This window comes from Myodes glareolus, chromosome 4, assembly GCF_982192425.1.
Source record: "Myodes glareolus chromosome 4, mMyoGla1.1, whole genome shotgun sequence".
NCBI classification, from domain to species: domain Eukaryota; kingdom Metazoa; phylum Chordata; class Mammalia; order Rodentia; family Cricetidae; genus Myodes; species Myodes glareolus.
This window is the reverse complement of record NC_142029.1, coordinates 28,302,433-28,320,666: the sequence shown is the minus strand read 5'-3', so window position 1 is coordinate 28,320,666 and position 18,234 is coordinate 28,302,433. Positions and strand designations below refer to the sequence as shown.

Below are 18,234 nucleotides of genomic sequence, written 5' to 3'. Positions count from 1 at the left end.
TCTTGCTACGGAGGACAGTGTCTAGACTATAAACCAAGATTAGCATATTTTTTAAAAAAAGGAAGCTCAGGAGGTCCTACAGGGCCCACACTCTGCTCTTCCTCATGTCTTTTCCAGTTATTCCAGTCAACACTTTGTTTCAGTTGATCATAACAAATATTACTGGGAACCAGCCATGGTGTCACATGCCTGTAATCCCAGCACTTGGGAGGCCAAACACGAAGACTGCCATGCCTTCCGGGTCATGAGTGAGGTAGTGAGTTTCAGGGGCATGGTGGGAAGCCCCGTCTCAAATTTTATACAGGGTTGAGGACGCAGCTCAGAGTCAGAGTGCTTGTTTGTCATGCTCAAGACTCTAGGTTCGATCCCCAGCATTTGCAAACAGGTTCATGGATACCTGGACCAAGTGGGACTCTTACAACCACCAATAGGAAGAGACAATGGCTAACGCAGTGCACACAGTGGGCCAGCAGGGGGCAGCAGCTACATTTCCAGTTTATAACAGATCTGGAGAGGCAAATGTTTTTAAGACCCTTCACTATTTCTAAATATCCCTCTCAGCAGAGGAGAGTCTCACCAGATCACATAAAGTATAAGAAGTCAGTGTGGCTCTCAGACCAGGTAGCGACAGTGGGGTCTGTTTAATCTAGGTGGTAGGAGTCAAGCTTTCTGGGCAAAGCTGAGCAGTGAGTTATTTTCCTTGCTTTGTGGCATCAGTGAGTGGGTCTCCCTCCTCAACCCCGTCCATTGCAGCACTGTCAGGGTACCCAGGTGTGCTCCCCTCGCTGCCCTTGGACAGCTTGTGGCTATGGATAGTCACAGATGCAGCCCAATGCAAAGTCGTAAGTTTACTTCAAAGCAGAACAAAACGGCAAGAAAATCTCCGTTTTAAATTTGAATTGTGCTGTGTGTGTTCCAGTGCTTAAACCCCTCCCATGGGAAGTCCTGGCTTCTAAGATTTTCTCTCAGAGGTCTCAGGGTGGGGTAGAACTTTAGAAGATATCATCTGGGCTGAGCACACCTCATTTTTATAGAGATCATCAATAATTAAAAATCACACAGTACTTTCTTTGTGCAGACCCAAAGGATTTACATCTTTCCTGAAAAAAATATATAAGTATTATATATGTATGTATGTATGTATGTATACACACACACACACACACACACACACACATATATATTCTTTTTTTTGAGAAGATGAAGGAAGGTGACAGACAGTACTGTTCCTATTTCTTTGGCTAGGCATCTGAGCCAATGTGGCTAAGTAACGTTTCCAAAGTGCTACAGTTCAGGGGCAGAGCTCCGATGTAAATATTCTCTGGCTTCCGAGTTTACGCTACCCTTCATACATATGTGAATGCACAAGAGGCATGGTTGTTACTTGCGGGCAACGTGGCTCAGTGGGTTGTGCAACCAACAGCAAAGCTGGAACCACCACCCACACAAGCTGACTTCTTGTCTCACTGCACCTACTTAGTCAGCCATCTCTTGCAAAGCGCTACCAGCTACTGTCACAAATCCTGTTAGCACTTTTTATAAAACAGACCTTGGGTGGTTATCTGGAATGTATGACCCAGGCACACTAACTGAATGCCAAGGGCAAGGTTTCCTAGCCAAGGATGAAGACCTGTTTTGCTCAGAATACTGTGGGTATAATTCCTGAAAGATGGGATTGAATTTAGGATGTGTTCGTGTAGAACTTACTTTCCTGTTGTGCAATTCCATTTGCTTAAATTCTGATGGCAAAGTTTAGCCTACAAGGAGGTCTGGAGTTTTTGTTAGAAAGGCCTAGAGGACAGAGGCTGTGAAGGCAATCTCACAGCATACGGGATAGCTTTGAAGAGGGTTCAGCCAGTCTTTGGCCACTTTTATGCCATGGTCAGCTCTCTCAAACTACCTTGACCTACGAATGGGATAGACAATCTCCTCTTTCAGAAGAATTTTAATTTGGTTTTGAGTTTGGTTCTATCTGAGTCAATTCATCCTGGAAAATGGTATAGCCCATGACTCCCATACCCACTGGGAGGGGACCAGTGTAGGTCTGTCCGGAGACTTAAGGGCATCAGCTCAGCCATATTTAGCCCCATTCAAGTATTTGTGCACATTTAGCCAAAATACCATGTGCACAGATAATGCTTTGACTCAATGCTTTGAATCCATTTCAGCATTGAATATCTGGCAGGCACACAGGCAGGTTCACTGTCCCTATGGTGAAGCGGCAGCAGGCCCGGGGCGAGTCGGGTCACTTTGTGTGGGAACTTGTCAGCTTTCAATCAAATCCTTATTCAGTTTTGAAAATTTAATTTTCATTACAGTTTTGCTTCAGTCAACCAAGATTCCATGACAAAAAAAAAAAAAGTTTTTGTTCTAGTTTGGGGAAATTTTTTTTTTTTTTAAAAAAATCAAACCTACCTCTGCTCAGCATGACTTCTAGTTCAGAGGTTTCTGTGCTAATCAAAAGAGCGTGGTGCACCGCTAGTGCCGCGCAGTGGTTAAAGAGCGGGCTCAAAAAGGCCCCAGCTCCCGAGGGTTTAAATTTAGATCCATAGAGAGATGCTTGTGTAAAAAAAAACTGGAAAGAACATTCACGTTGTTCTATTTGGAGATTTTTGCCTGGAAATATAAATTTTCACTTAAAAGGGATGTTTTATGGGGTGCAGAGGTGGAGGGAGCATCTACAGAACACGGCCTTGATGGCTGCGAACCGAGGGTTTCTGTGCTCAAGTCAGGCCGGTGGGCTCTTTACCACCCAGGTCCTCATCGGAGCTCACTGGTCTCCACAGCTGCTAATTGAAATACCCCAAAGGATTGGAATAACCCTGTGTGCAGAGGCACTGGGAACGCAGATCATTCGAAAACTGTAAAGGCTCTTATCAAACCTTTTCTAATAATAGCACCGTATTTTTTTTTTTAAAACGATTAAATATAGCAGAAGGCGTTAGCATAACACACGTGAAGGGAAGTCTCCGCTGTCTGCGCCACCAGTCTTTCTAGGTCATTATCTCCCAAGAGGCAAACGATAAGGAAGGAAGGGTTTGTTTGTTATTTTGGCGAAGTGAGCTCTATACGAAACATTATCAGTTTTGTCACCAATGGCCATCTTCAGAACATTTTGGCAAGGTCAGAGGTAAGTCACCTCAGGCATTCACAATTCACACCAGTGCGGCCAAGCTTGGCTACCTGAGGGGCCCACCAGATGGGTCATCACTCAACTGGGACTACTTAGTTATTGGCGTTCACAAATATCTCCATGGTAATGAAAAAAAAATCTCCAAAAGAGGAGCCGATAAACTGATTTTTATTATCAACGTTCGAGTTTAGGAGTCTCTGTGATAGAGACTGTCCAATAGGCACACAGTACAGTTAGAATCGCAAGAGGAGCGAACTGGGGTGTGCCGCTCCATAGTAGGGTGGCTCAGATAATGGTAACGTGGACTTCCCTTTGAAAAAGCTGGATGAGGGTTCTGAATGCTCACTTTATGCTAAGTGTCCAGAGTGGCAGATATGCTGAATGCCCTTAGCTGATTGCTACACCATGGGTACATGTGTTGAAGTGTCATACCGTCCCTCATGATACATAGTTGTTATATGTCAATTAAAAATGTAAAAATTTTAGCCACCAATTTACAAACTTTTAAAAATCACAAGAATATATCCATGGTTCAGGTTTGGTGAGTGGACTTTGTGTATGTGCGTGGCCTTAGGCATAAAGCAATACCTGGAGTCTAAGTGAATAATCGGTCTGGGTGGCCTTCCCCTGTGTTTATGTGGGATACAGGCTGCTTATATAAATCTGTCTAGTTCCTGAGCAATGCATGTACTGCAAACACCACAGGAACAGTCCAACAGCTAGGCTGGCATCTGAATGGGCAGCAAAGGCGGAGAGGAAATCCCCCCATCAGAGGACAGCCCCTTACACCGCTCTTACTTCACAGGACATACCCAGAGCAAACCAGCAGCAACATGCACACCGACCGTTACCTAGTTCTGCCATGGATACGGTTGGGGAAGTCTCTCCATTGGTAAAGGAGCAGTAGGGGAAGAAGCCAGATGCTGGTGTGTAGTCACATATGGGTTCGGGTTTGATCCCATTGATGTCCAGTCCTGACTGGTCCGGGGAGGGCTGGATATCCAGGTAGAAGCTACTGACGGCAGAGTCGGCCTTGCTACCCTCTGGGGTGTGCCCGTCCATGTAGGTGCTGAGGTCATCATGCAGTTCCGTCAGCCCATTGGCCGAGATGTTGTAGGTGGGTGTCAGAGGCTCAGCTTCCCCAGGCTGCTGCTGGTGGTCTCGCTGTTGCTGCTGCATCCGGTGCTTTTGCACCTCGGCATACAAGCTGTCTCTCTGCTTCTTGGACATCCGGCCAAACTTGACAGCTGGAAGAGAGAAAGCAGAGTGCTCCTTGAACCAGTTAGTGTTATCCTCTCCCAAGCTTTTAGCTTTCCAGAAAAACCTCAGAGCAGGTCAGCACAAAAGCAGGTCACCCACAAGCAAGAACAGGCTTCTTCACGTGCCCCCAACAAATATCCCAGGCAACCTTCCTTTTATTTCCCTTACACCCTTAGACTCACCGAGGATATAATGTTTTGTTTTGTTTCTCCCCCCTCCCTCCTCTTTTTGGGACAGGGTTTCACTATGTAGCCCAGGTTGCTCTTGAACTGCTGATCATCCTGCCCCAGCCTCCTGAGTGTTGGGATTACAGGCACACACCATGTTCATTCTCTATCAAATGGCCTGGCTTAGACCACCCCTTCCTTTGCAGTCTTTGGACAGAGAGGCAGAGATGCAAAGACTCACGGGGTATGCTGAGGCAGAAGCCTCATCTTTCACTAAATGTTCTAGTCTTTACACAACAATGAAGTTCTTCCTGGTTGAGCAGCTGGATCTGGGACTTTACGGTGAGGCTGCCTATAGTTTCCAGAACTGTATGTCTGAATCTGCCTGACTTACGAGGCCTCCTGGCACTTGTGGACTTGTCTTTATTTTCAATTTGGAGACGGGTCGTTTCACTGTGACCCCCAGGCTGGCCCTGAACTCCCAGGTGCAAGGGGTCCTTCTCTCTGCCTCCCAAGTAGCTAAGGGTCTGAATTGGATCCATCAGTAAGTGATACTTTGCTCTGCAATCATTTAGCCTCAGGTAAACAAGAACAAGGGTGATGGGGGGGGGCAAGCCTTGTAAGATCCCCTGGGAAGGGGCTGTGTCTTCTGTACTTCTCAGGACAGGTCCTCACATGGAAAGGTGGCAGGGTTGCAGCAGCCTTCAAGTTCACTGTCTCCCAAAACACTCATCTTAGATGGTGGGAAACCGTTTTCCTGGTTGGAATTCTCTCACGGAGGTTCCTTTTTTCTCCCTGTCTAGGCACGCTACAGAGGTAGCCTCTGCCGGAGGGGCTCCGCTTTCCTAATTGATCATAGTTAAACTGATTCCTAACTGGGGGGAAAACTCATTTATTCCACCGTTGTCAGAGTGACAGGAGAAGCAGAAGGCAGGGGAGATGACACTGGGAGCCCAGAGCCCACTCCACTGACCAGCGGAGGACTCTTCTCACTGGGGAGGAGGTCCTGTGCTTTATCGAGAGGAACAAACTAGAATAGCAGCCATCTTGGAGCTTCCACAGCTCAGACGGGGCTGGATGCCAAAAGGGCATTTCATTTGTGAAGCGCTGAATATATTTTCTTTCCCACAACAGCCTGTCCATACATGTACATACACATGTGAGAAGCCATCCCGAAGGTACTGAATTTGGGGAGGGACAAAGAACATTGAGGTACACTCCATGGGTAACTGCTCTGACTCTGTGTAATTATGCTTTAGCTTTTGTCTTAATAAAATGACAGTCGCATCCAGTGTGGGGAATGGAAAGGGCAGCATCAAAGCAACGCATTTATAGCTTTCAGTTTTAACCTGCAGGCTGATAAGAGCCATACCTAGCTGCCAGCTTAATGCTGTTGGAAGACGAACTTGGAGTGGGTTCTGAGATGCCTGTCTGCTAATGGCAAAAGCTGGACCTCTCTAGGAGCGCAGAGAGACTCTCAGGGTAGGAAGTGAAAGTGAACTGGAGCCTGGGCGGCTCCGCCAGGTCCTAAGAACATCAGATGGTGGCAGGGGCAGGCTGCCACTCCATCCAAGGAGATCTCTGCAGACAGTCAGCTAGTACGCTCCGAGAAGTCCTTAAAGCAGACCTGCTGCATTCCCTGCCTGGTTCCACGCGAAACTGTCTTGTTATCTGGTGCACTCAAGATTAGTTTCAGGAAGGATCTTGAGATGCTCTGTAATTGGACAGGGGCCCATTTCCAGTCCTTAGGCCTTCCTTCTCTTAACAAAGAAGGGCATTTATCACCAAGCCTCACTTTGTACTATGTTCATGTTTAGAAGGTGTAAATGTTTGACTCTGGTAGGTGATCCAGATGACCCAGTGACCCTAAGGACAAATGCCAGTAGACTTACCAGCATTATGTCTACTTAATTTGTCCCGGCTTGGGTTTCCTGCAGGAGACATGTTTACGAAAGCCCTCGGAGGTCGCATACCTGCAGTTTCTGAAATGCTGGCAATCTGAAGGTTTTCTGACTATGAGACACTTCTCTGTCTACCCCCACCAGCCAGTCAGCTGACTCCAGGAGATCACGGATAGAGGAAGTGCTGTGGATGGCAGAGAACTGCCAGGGGGGCTGACGGAGAGCGCTTCCCCTGATGGAGCAGTGCCCATGTTTCAGGAGTGCTTGCCCAGCCCCGTGCATTTGTCCCACTCATCACGAGAGGCTCACCATCTCGAGACATCCCCACGGCGAGGCATTTCTGCAGCCGACAGTGCTGGCAGCGGTTTCTGCTGGTTCGATCGATCAAACAGTTCTTCTGACGAGGGCAGGAGTAGGTGGCATTGCTCTGCTGACTTCTCCTGAAAAAGCCCTGTGATTCAGTTATAAATATGGAACAGGTTAGTGTCCGTTCGAGCGGTGATACCAAAGGCCATGGACTAAGCACTGAGCACCACAAAATTAATATTTAATAGAGGGATAAGCTCGGAGCAGAACCATCCAGGAGACCATTAATGAAATTAAAGTCACTTCTTTTTTCCTCGAGTAAAATTAATCCCCAGAGCCTAATCCTCTATCCCTTACACATGCAAAAACTTCCTTTAACTTCCGCCCAGATGACTGTGTAAAAGACACATGATCTGGCCGATCAAACAAAGGAGCATTCCTGCTGAAATGACACCAAAGGATTTGTCTTTAACCTGTATCTCTAAAATACCTTTATTTTGAGCACGTGTGGAGGCGTACACACATGTGTGCGCATGTACAGGCCAGGGAAGAGCATCGGGTGTCCTGCTCTCACTCTCCACCTTATTCGTTGAAGCAGGGTCTCACTGTACCCGGAAACAGACCGCCATGTCACAAGCCCCGGTGACCCTCCGTTCTCTGTCCCCCACAGTGCTGGAGCGACAGGCGCCCATGGCTGTGCCTGGCTTTTTGTGTGAGTGCTGGGATTCAAGCTTAGGCTCTCATGCTTGTGCAGTGCATGCTCTAACCCATGAGGTCATCTATCTCCCCAGCCTCCGGAACGCTTTTTGGTAAAACAAACATTTCTCCAGGCCACCCAGAGTTAAGGAGAACATGGTTGTACTCGGCTCGCTGCAGTCTGGGTGTGCCATGGTGCACTGCGGTGTTGCTGTTTTCTCTCTGCCACGCAAGTCTCTGGCCATTTAGGCATCTCTCACTCCCTAAGTCTGAGCCTGTTGGCGCCAACAGTTCGATGACACTTGGACTGATTAAAAATCCGTCGCACTGGGAATTTTCCACCCTCATGGTTGAGAATCAGCAGTGTTTAGAATCATGGCCTTTCGGGTTTGACGGGTCCGGCGTGGCAATCATCAGCTTCCTCATTTGTCTTGAGGGCTGTGTTGGAAATGAGAGGGTGTGCAAAGACCCGAGGGAGCTACTGACCTCAAGGATGCTGGTTTCGCTTGTGTGTTTATTAACTTCCTGATTTTTCAGTATTGGGAAAGCAAGCTTGCCGTTAGCGTCTTTTAGCAGCGACCCACAGCTTACCACAGGTGCAGCATTTCCACTGCCACTCACGTGAAGATGTGTTCTAATCTGCCACAGATTCCTGATGCAGCACAGGCGCTACTTAGAAGCCTATTTCTTAACTTCCAAATACATGGCAGAGGCACTAGGGATGTATGCATATGTACATATGTGTATATATGTATATATATACACACATAGATACACATACATAATACACACACACACACACACACATACATATTTCTTTTAATGGCATTGTAAACTGGGCCAAAGAAAAACAGCCAAGAGAAAAGTAAGGTAAAGAATTGTTTATGTGAAGCAGAGCCACAAAGGGTACAAGAGAAAGAATGGCCATCTTCAGAGTTTTCCTTAATGATACAGACAGATGATTCCGGGCTGGAGAGATGGCTCAGAGATAAGAGCACTTGTTGCTCTTCCAGAGGACCTGAGTTCAATTCCCAGCAACCACATGGTGGCTCACAACCTTCTATAATGAGACATAGTACCTTTTTCAGGCCTACAGAGATGCATGCAGGCAGAATATTGTATACATAATAAATAAATCTTTTAAAAAAAAAGACTTAGGACTCCAACCAAGGGAACATTGGTGGGGCAGACAGTAAAGGAAGAATGGTCCAGGCAATGTCAAAATATTGATTATATACTTCAGTCAGCAGATTTTTCCAGGGGCCAATTTGGGCACTGTATTAGAACTGTTAAGGACAGAAACAAAATGTACTTGTCCTGTAAGTTGGGGATCTTTTAAGGAATAAACATTAAAGGAATACTAGAGAAATGGTACAAAGGTTCATCCAGAAGGATGCTCTTGAGAGCACTAGATGCCCAATGTGACTGACAGGTTCTAGTACTCACTCAACGGAGTTGGGCAACCACTGAAAGTCACGTATCAGAAAAAGTGTTAATATAAAAAGGTGATAAAACTGGCCAAAGAACTAAGCCCAGGGCAATCCAGTTTGCAAGTAAGAGAGCATCACATATCTGATGTAATAGAAATGGAGGAAAATTATGCCCCCAGATGACAAGAACTGCTGGTTTTGCCTAGTGGGCCCGTGAGTGACTCTGATTTTCTTTCTTTCTCTTTACTTTCTGATGACTTCTCCACAAGTAGAAAGGGATTCAGGGCTTGGAATCCACTGCCGCTGCCTCACCTGCTGCCTGGGTGATGACTGAGGTCTCATGTAAGACCAAGTCATGTAAGTCACGTGTGTGTGAGTTCAGCTCTTTCAGGCTACCTTGAGGCAAGGTCAGTGCCTTTTGGAAAGCAGTTCCTTGTCACAATATTTAAATTCCCGTGTGTGTGTGTGTGTGTGTGTGTGTGTGTGTGTGTGTGTGTTTCTTGGTAAAAAAGGAGAAAAAGTTTTCTTAGAATTTCCTGGAAAAGCCAAAAAAATATATTTTAAAACATACCAAGAGGTCGCCTGCATGGGTGTTCATTTTAGTCTCTGAGCTGAGACTCAGCCACCGTGCGCCCCTTCTATGTTTCTTTTACAGGGATTTTAAAAAAGATTTCTAGTTTATTTACTAGAAATAAATATTGTGTGAAGGGTAAAGGTACTGACGCCTCTCAGGATGGGGTGTCTCACTCAAAATCCCACCTCCAGCATGACAGGAAGTCAGGTCGGTCATTTTCCAGGCTTCTTTTCGGAACACTCCCATGCCTTTTTGTTTTCCGCTTCCACAATTTACCAAAAGACCCTCCTCCCCAATTCTCTTAGTTGCTGAGCCATCTCTCAACCCCCCCCAGTTCTCATAGGGGTTTCCTATTTTAATAGAGGCCCCCCATTCTCACAGAAGTCCCCCCATTCTCACCGAGGCTCATCATTACATGAGTGTCCAAAGCCAAGGCATGCACCAATAAAATAACAGGACCGATCGACTCTGAAGTTAATATTTTCCTTTAGATTTGTTCCTTCAGCTGGCCCAGGTAGCCACGGCCCGGACATCTTATCAAATCATGGCCTACAGCTGCAGCTGAGGTGGGGTAGGGGTCACATGAGAAATCTGCCTCTGAAATTCATCATCTCCCTCCCTTTCCGCCCAGAAGCAGCAGGTCTCCTTTAGTTCTTACTACTCAGCCACACTGCAGGCACTGGGGCTCATTTATGGAGTGGACGGCAACGAAACACTGGACGGGGTCTCGGGGTCTCATTAAGGACATCTGAGGAAGCCGTGCCATGCATTGCAAGGATGATCAATGCAGCATTTTATGCATCTAAGGTTGGAGGAGTGGTGTCAATCCGGAAGCTCACGACTGGCTTCCAAGCTCAGACATGGCAGGTGGGAAGGGTTGGAAGAGCAAGGCGGCAGACACACCCCCAGCACATCACATTCACTCTTCAGGTGAGCCCATCAAGCACATGCCTGCTCAGCAGGCTAGGAGAGGGCAGAGCTGAGGACCAGGAAGAGGTCTTTCTCTTGGACGATGACAACAGAGTCCCATCCTCAAGAAGAAATAACAGGGCAGCTTTCTAGGCAGAGACTGGGGAGGCGGCCCTGATTCGGCCCAACTGAACGCTGCATCTTCAGAAAGACAGTCCTTCCCTTCTCCTGCGGGTGCTGCCTGTGCGTACTGTCCATCAGGTCCTGTCCACCTTAGATTCTTGTTTCTTGTTTTTTGAGTCTCTCAGTGAAACCTAGAACTCGTGATTAGGCCGGGCTGGCTAAACACCGGCTCCAAGAATCTGCCTGTTTCCACGGGGATTACAAATGCATGCATGCAACCACATCTGGCTTCTAACATGGGATGGAACTCAGGGCCTCATGTTCACAAGACAAACGCTTCACTGAGCCATCTCCTAAGTCCTTGCCTCCTTTGACAAGCCACTTCAGTATTCCTTGAGGGGGATTTCTAAGCAGTTTAAATGTTTAGGAAGTTATACTGGTAAAATAAGTAAAGCTTTAGAATACACAGGAGAGAGGATAAGTGAGTAGAAAGTTTAGTACTTTCCTCATTTCCTAATGCAGAAACTGCGTGCTTCTGAGTGAGAAGCAGGCCTGTCTGCTGGGAGACGTCCTTGAGAAGGTTCCTCTGAGACGTGAGTTCCTAAGGCTGAGCAGTCTGTGACAAAGCCAGTACTTAAGTCAAGGCTTGGCAAGAAAGAAATGTCACTGTGTAATTTAACTAGTGCCCAAAGCTATGTCAGAACACAGAGAAGTTCCATGCTCGACGTTGTGGGCTTGAGCGAAATCACCATGATGTTCCTCAGGTAGATGTTTGGGTTGTAGTTGGGTATTCCTTTGGGTGACCAGCTCACAAGTAGTGACACAGAGACTTCTTAATTATGAAAGTTTGTTTTTAACTAGCTCTTATAATTTAAATTAACCTATTTCTATTAATCTCTGTTCTGTTGCATACTGTCCATCCTGCTTCCTCTGCGTCTCCTGTCTCTTCACGTCTTTTGTGCATCTAGACTCATCTCCAACTTCCTCTGTCTCTGCCCATAAGTCCCGCCTATACCTCCTGCCTACCTATTGGTTGTTCAGCTCTTTATTAAACCAATCACAACTATACATCTTCACACAGTGTATAACTAGCCCACAACACTGGATTGTGGCATGCTACCACCACCTAGTGGCTACATGCTGCCACGCAGCCCTTCAAAATAAAATACCAATCGACCTTCCTTCCACACAGGAAGTTGAAAGATTATCAGGCACTATAGCCCTCAAGAGGTGGTATGATGGACTCAGACATGTGTGTTTTGACAGAGCATCATAGATTCTTTACCTTTAGGGATACAATTCACATAAACTCAAGAGTTTGAGCAATATGAAGTAGTTATACCCATAACTACCAACATGGCTACCTAAACATGGGCTGAAGGACAATAACAATAGACATGTTAACACGGACAGCAGAGAGCCCAAGAGGCTCCAGCTCTACACAAAGGATTACAGGCAACCAAAGAATGCTGAGAGCCTGAGAAATAGTCTTCCCCAGGGATGAGCACAATTGGTTATCCAATACCAAATGGTAGCTTGGAACACACACATACAAGTCACATTATACAGTCTGAGCAGGGGCTTTATTTTAGAAATGTGTGTGTGTGTGTGTGTGTGTGTGTGTGTGTGTGTGAACAGTGAAAAAAGAGGCCACGAATTTGAAAGAATAAGAAAGGATATATATGAGGAAAGGGAACGGGAAATGATTTATATTATAATCTCAAAAGATAAGTAAAGAAATTATGTATATGTATGTTCCCGGTGTGGATTGTACACCTGAATGTGATATCTTGGAGGCCAGAAGAGGGCATTGGATCTCCTAGAACTGGAGTTTAAAGGGAGTTCTGAGCCACTTGACACAGGTGCTGTGAACTGAAGTCTGGTTCTCTGAGAGCAGTATGTGCTCTAAACTGCTGAGCCGTCTCTCCAACCCCATGCTGCCTTGTATTTAATTCACTTTTGAGTTTTATTGATGATACCTGTTACTATTCTTTGGGTGTGTCTATTCCCTGACACTTTTCAGAAAACAATATGGTCATGTATACTGAACTTGACCATTGGGTGGGAGTCTTTCCTATACTTCCTGGGGCCATGGAGTTCAGGAGAAGGCTCATACCTGGCTACAAGAGCTGAATGCTATATGTCAGGAATCCACTCAACCCAGTTATTAAACCTAACTATCACTAAGAAACAATTATTAGCTTGTATGCTGCGAGCATATTGGAAGGGTGGCAACCCTTGGCGATTCTGAAGTACTGGTTATTTCTTCCTGACTCTCCAGCAAGGCTGTGCACTGGGTGGCTTGCAATGGCCTCTTGGTGGAGCATTTATAACATGTAAACTGGTGAGCTTAGCTGACTGCTACTGCTTCTGGTGGCTGTCTGAACTGAAAAGGTGTCACAGAAAGTGACCTCAGTGTAGACTGAATATGAGAGTGTGTCAGAACTGTGGTCATGGAACTGGGAATAGCCCAGAAAAGAGGAAGTATTCATCCAGAATTTGAAAGTTATTAAATGATTCAGAAAAGTTGCTCACATCTTCACTGACAACGATGTGAAGTTCCAAGACGTGTCTCTGTTTTCTTACTTTCTCAATTGTATATGGTGATGAAGTTATCAACCCAAATTCACGCTGAAACTGTAGACTTTCTTATTTCCTGTCTTATTCCTCCATCCAAACCCGAGGACCCACTCACCCAAGACCTAGTCTCGGAGTCCTCCCTGCCTATCAGCCCCTCAGTTCTTCACCCTCAGGATAACTAGATCATGGCCACCCATCCAGGCCAGACTCACTCCTCTTCCCAAGCTAAACATCTGTGTTCTAGTTCCCCAATGACCTGCGTCCCTGCCATAGCCTGGACACTTTTTTTTTTTAAGCTTTCTCTGGGACCTTCTCTGAGCGGCCCATCCCAGGCATATTTCTGCTCTGACTTTCTCCTTCTACTTGTGTTATTTCTGTCTCGACTGCCTTCTTTGTTTAAAACAGCTAACTCAGATACTTGTTGAATGCATGACAGGATGGGAGTGAGGAGGGTGGGCCCCAGGAACAGTCATTCTGAGCATGGTTCTAGGTGCTGTGCAGGACACTTCCTTAACGGGATGTAAAGTAGCAATTTGCATATCAGTTTTATGGACAAGTTTAAATTTCAGAGAGATTGAGCTACATGCAAGACCTCACAGCAAGCAGATGACAGGGGGTGCAGGGTTTGGATTCCGGATTCTGGGTGCATCTTATTCCAAAGGTCACAGGCTTGTTTTTGTAGTGGGTATGCCAAAGGTGAACCTTGGGTATCAATCTTCAGGAGCTGTGTCTTTCCTCCCTCCCTCCCTCCCTCCCTCCCTCCCTCCCTCCCTCCCTCCCTCCCTCCCTCCCTCTGAGGTAGGGGTTTGTCACTGGGCCCCAGGGCTCACCAGTTAGGCTAGGTTAGCCTCAGGGATTCTCCCATCTGCCTCTCCTAGGCGTACAGTTGTGTGCTACTGGGGATCAAACTTGTATAGCAAGCACTTCATTGATGGAGACATCTCCCCAGTCTCAGGTCACAGATATACGGGGGTAGATTAAAAAAAAGTAAGGCCCCTCCCTGCTTCTCAGATCTGTACTGGAAGGTACTGATGATGATCAAAGCAAGGATGATACAGGGTCTTAAAGGCTGCATTTCTATATAGGTGGGGAAACCAGTTGCTGGATCTACCTCATAAAAATCTTTGAAATATCAGGGTTATTAATGGTTTGGCCCAAGCATGTGGGCTGGCTGGACACTGAACTGTAGGTCTGGTGGGGGCAGATACTTAGGAGTCTTGGGGTGGGGGCATCCCCTCCTACTTGGGGGCTGCTTCTCCATGAAGCACAGGCTGCAGTGCTGATCTGATGTTTGGTCTTTTGACAATTTTCACGTAATGAATTGATTCCTACAGTTCATTAACATACCCACTTCCACTTCTGTGTACACATATGTCTTAATTAGCTGCTCATTGGCTGTTTAATTACAAGAAAACAGCTGACAGCTGCCTTGCGGAATTCTAATGGCAGACGCTTTGGAATGGCTACACATTTGCTTTTTGACAACCAGGATTTATTCATGACTCTGAGTTATCGTGAGTGCTCCTATGCCTGCCCAAAGCATTGCATTTTGAAATTCAGCTAAGAATTGGAAATTCAGGAGACTTTGCAAGTGGGTACCATGTCTGCTTTTTGCTTTATTTCTCGGGGCTGGGAAGAGCCAAGTCCACTAAGTAAAAAGATGCCCTATCTTTCAATTTTATTTATCCTGGGAGCTTTCTTTCGGGAATGTTCAGAGGGGTGAGAAGCAGGACGATGGGGGAATGATGGGAATTGTCAGTCTTACTCGGGGCAAAGAAAGGTCACCCACAGATTGAAGTCAGGGAGAGACCAAGAAAGTGGCTCGCTCTTGGTGGATCGAACTCAGAGATCCACCTGCCTCTGCCTCCCGTGTGCTGTGATTAAAGGCATGCACCACCACTTCCTGACTTGAGACTCAGGGTCTTTAGATGAGAACATGCAGTCTCATTTGTATCAGTTAGTGCACAGGTCCCCTGCCCAGGCAACACGTCTCAGAGAAACTTTCTTCCGTAGATAATGGCCCGCCTCCTCACGGAACCTTTGTGCCTATGAGCTCTGACTTGAAGCTGATCTCACCTCACATGTCCCATTTGTAAATGCAGATGTCTGCTAGCGCCTGAGCGCCAACATCCTCAGATCCAATCCCAGGAAAGGCACTCAGCACCTGCAGAACCTTCCAGAAATCTGGCACTAGGGCAGGGAGGATTCTCCCTAGCATGCTGCCTTGAACCCAGCATATTTATGAGCTGAGAAGGGGCAGTAGCCACTGAGATGCGGTTAGCAGGTCACTTGTTTTTGGGGTGCTGGAGACTGAAGTGGAGGTACTCCACCCACCTCATCGTCTATACATGGCAGAATGGAAAACTTTGATGGATGAAGGGTGAATAACACCTTTCTTCCCCAAATCGAATTTTCACTGTAAAAGACTGAGCTCTAACCCAGGGCTAGGCATTTAAAAACATTAGAAATGAAAATATTGAGTATGAAAACATTAATGTTAAACTAGACAGAACCAGCTCAGGGGTCATAGTGACTTTTTACAGTCTAGCAACAACAGCAAATAGAATGCAGGAAGAAGTATTTGGGCCTAAAGGGAACATTTGTCAAGTTTCTTTCCAGCCAGGCACATACTAAGGTCCATATACTTTGACAATTACCTCAGAGGGGAGAAGAGTACCTGTTACGCACTCAAAATTTCTTTAAAAACCTTCCTTTGGCCATTTTACGAGAATGCGTGTATGAGGAGATGATTGTGAATTCCCTGTTGTTGGCCGGGAGAGGAAGTTTCGCATAGGACACCATCTTAGCTGTAAGTCATTGATTAATACTTTGCAGATAAATGAATCAGATATGGTAAATACATTATGATGTAAATGTATACATGTAAGGATTTATATCTACGTATATTATACTCTGGCCCCCTCCTCATTACATACCTATTTGATATGTAATGTGGTTTTCCCTCACAGGTCTAATTATACCGCCGGAAAGAAAATCATTTATGATTGGTCACAGTGGGATCAGTGACTCTACCTGGTTAACATTTGATAATTGATGACAATGACAGAAGTCATTTGACTTCTTTGTCACTAGAGATAACATTGCTACAGTCAGAAATTACAACGTAGAACAGTTACCGTCTCCCTCCAAAGTGTACTGCCCAACACAGAACAAGCCACATGTCAGGGGTTTAGTGGCCTTCATTGTGGAGTAGAGGATCAGAACCAACAGCGGAAAGCCATTTTAGCATGGAGGTATCACACGGACAAGATCTGGAAGGGATTCTAGACAATCATAGGATCTTAATTGTTCACCTTACTGTTTGTATTTATCTTCTCCAGAATAAACACTGGCCCTTTAAATGTGTGTGCATGTGTAAATGCATGGGCACTCTGTCAATTCAGGATTCACTGAATAATTGGTTATTAGTGAGCCTTTCAAATTGCTAAGGCATAGTACACAAGTCACTCCTACCCTACCCCTGAATTTCATATTTCCAGATATTGCATATCCGTTCAACACATAGAACCACAGGGGCACAGCAGACAGACTCAGAGACAGTGTTGAGCTTCTTGGGCAGAATGGAAAGACGTAGGTGGTCTAAACACCTGGGTGATACGCCATAAATGAAAGTCAGATCTACTGAGGACCAGGACAGAGCAAACGCTGTAGGGCTTGGAGGTGCTGTAGGGATGAGAGATACCGTAGGGATGGGAGAGGACCTGGTGCCTCTTCCAAGAACATAGATTTGGAGACACAGAGTTTGCAGTTGGCAGTGGTCACAGGTCGTTTGCATAGCTAGGTTAGCATTTCAACTTTCTTTTCATGTGTGTGTGTGTGTGTGTGTGTGTGTGTGTGAGAGAGAGAGAGAGAGAGAGAGAGAGAGAGAGAGAGAGAGAGAAAGAGAGATGCAGAGGCCAGGAGGATAATGGGGGTGGGGAGTCTTTCTCTGTTTCTCTTATTGCCTGAGAGAGAGAGAGAGAGAGAGAGAGAGAGAGAGAGAGAGAGAGAGAGAGAGAGAGAGATGCAGAGGCCAGAGGAAGACAATGGGGGTGGGGAGTCTTTCTCTGTTTCTCTTATTGCCTGAAACAGAGACCCCCCCTCCCCCTCACTGAACTTGAGTCTCACGGTTTCGGGGAGAGGCTGGTCAGTGAGCCCTCAGGATCTGCCTGCTTCTGCCCAGGGTTGCAGTACACAGCCACACGCATCAATTTAGTTTTTAAAATATAGATGCTAGGTCCTCACACTTACAAAACAAGTGGTGCTACCCACTAAGCCTTTTCTCCAGCCCCAAGTATTTTATTTTTACAAGAATTTACTTCAGAGAGGCCAAATTAAGAAAGAAAAAAAATTTTTTTTTAATAAATCCATGAGTACCATGAGGCCTTTACCACACAGATGAATAATTCAAAATTCCCCTCAAGTAACAAGTTCCCCACTTCTCAAAGGTGGGTGGCTTTTAAAATACAAAGGGATTTGGTGATGTGCAAGAGTCCCAAGCTTTGGGCCGGTGAGGTGGCATAGCGGGTAGAGGGACTTGTCACCAGTAGTGACGACCTGAGCTCCTAGGACCCACATGCTCTCGAAAGAGCAGACTGACTTCAGCAAGTCATCCTCTGCCCTCCACATGCATGCCACGGCACCTGCCCGCCACTTCCCAAATAGGTTTGTGCAATAATTAGAAAAAAAAAAATCCATCTTCACTAACCTGTGGTCTATATATGTAAATCAGCAAACAATATTATGATTAACAGTGAGAGAAAGAATTTTAAAAATTATGAGGCTAGTCTCCCCCATTATGTATGTATGGCTGCAGGTGATTTTCTGCTTTATGACACAATACATTCTTGCTTTCACTAAATGAATACAAACCAAAAAAAAAAAAACCACAATTTTTTTTTTAACCCCTCAATCTTAAAAAGCCTATGGACTAATTTGGGTCTGGTTGTAGTTGTCTCCTAGGCTGTTTGCATCAGGTAACATTTCTCCTACTCATTTTGTGCTGCTTTAACCCAGTCTTCAAACTCTTCCCATACACAAAGAAGAATTTAAATCTCAATCAGTGGTAATTTGAATACATTTGGGGGCGTGGTCCTGGGGTGACTAAGCACCTCTGTCTTCTATTCTTATAGTGAGCCTGTTCCATGTCCCCTGC

At 45.9% G+C, this 18,234-nt stretch overlaps 1 protein-coding gene across 4 annotated transcripts in view; it reads right to left on the bottom strand.

The window, feature by feature from the left end:
• The window catches only part of Rora (RAR related orphan receptor A), a 193,973-nt gene that overhangs the window by 20,002 nt on the left and 155,737 nt on the right, over positions 1-18,234 (bottom strand). For 3 of the 4 annotated variants that reach the window (XM_085689279.2, XM_087905355.1, XM_085689281.2), the window contains exons 3-4: positions 6,771-6,912; positions 3,985-4,380 (exon numbers count right to left, since the gene is read on the bottom strand). In XM_085689279.2, the coding sequence (XP_085545405.2) occupies positions 3,985-4,380; positions 6,771-6,783 (409 nt within the window). In that variant the 5' untranslated portion in view covers positions 6,784-6,912. The remainder of the gene's footprint in view (positions 1-3,984; positions 4,381-6,770; positions 6,913-18,234) is intronic. The other variant, XM_085689282.2, reaches the window with a different exon arrangement.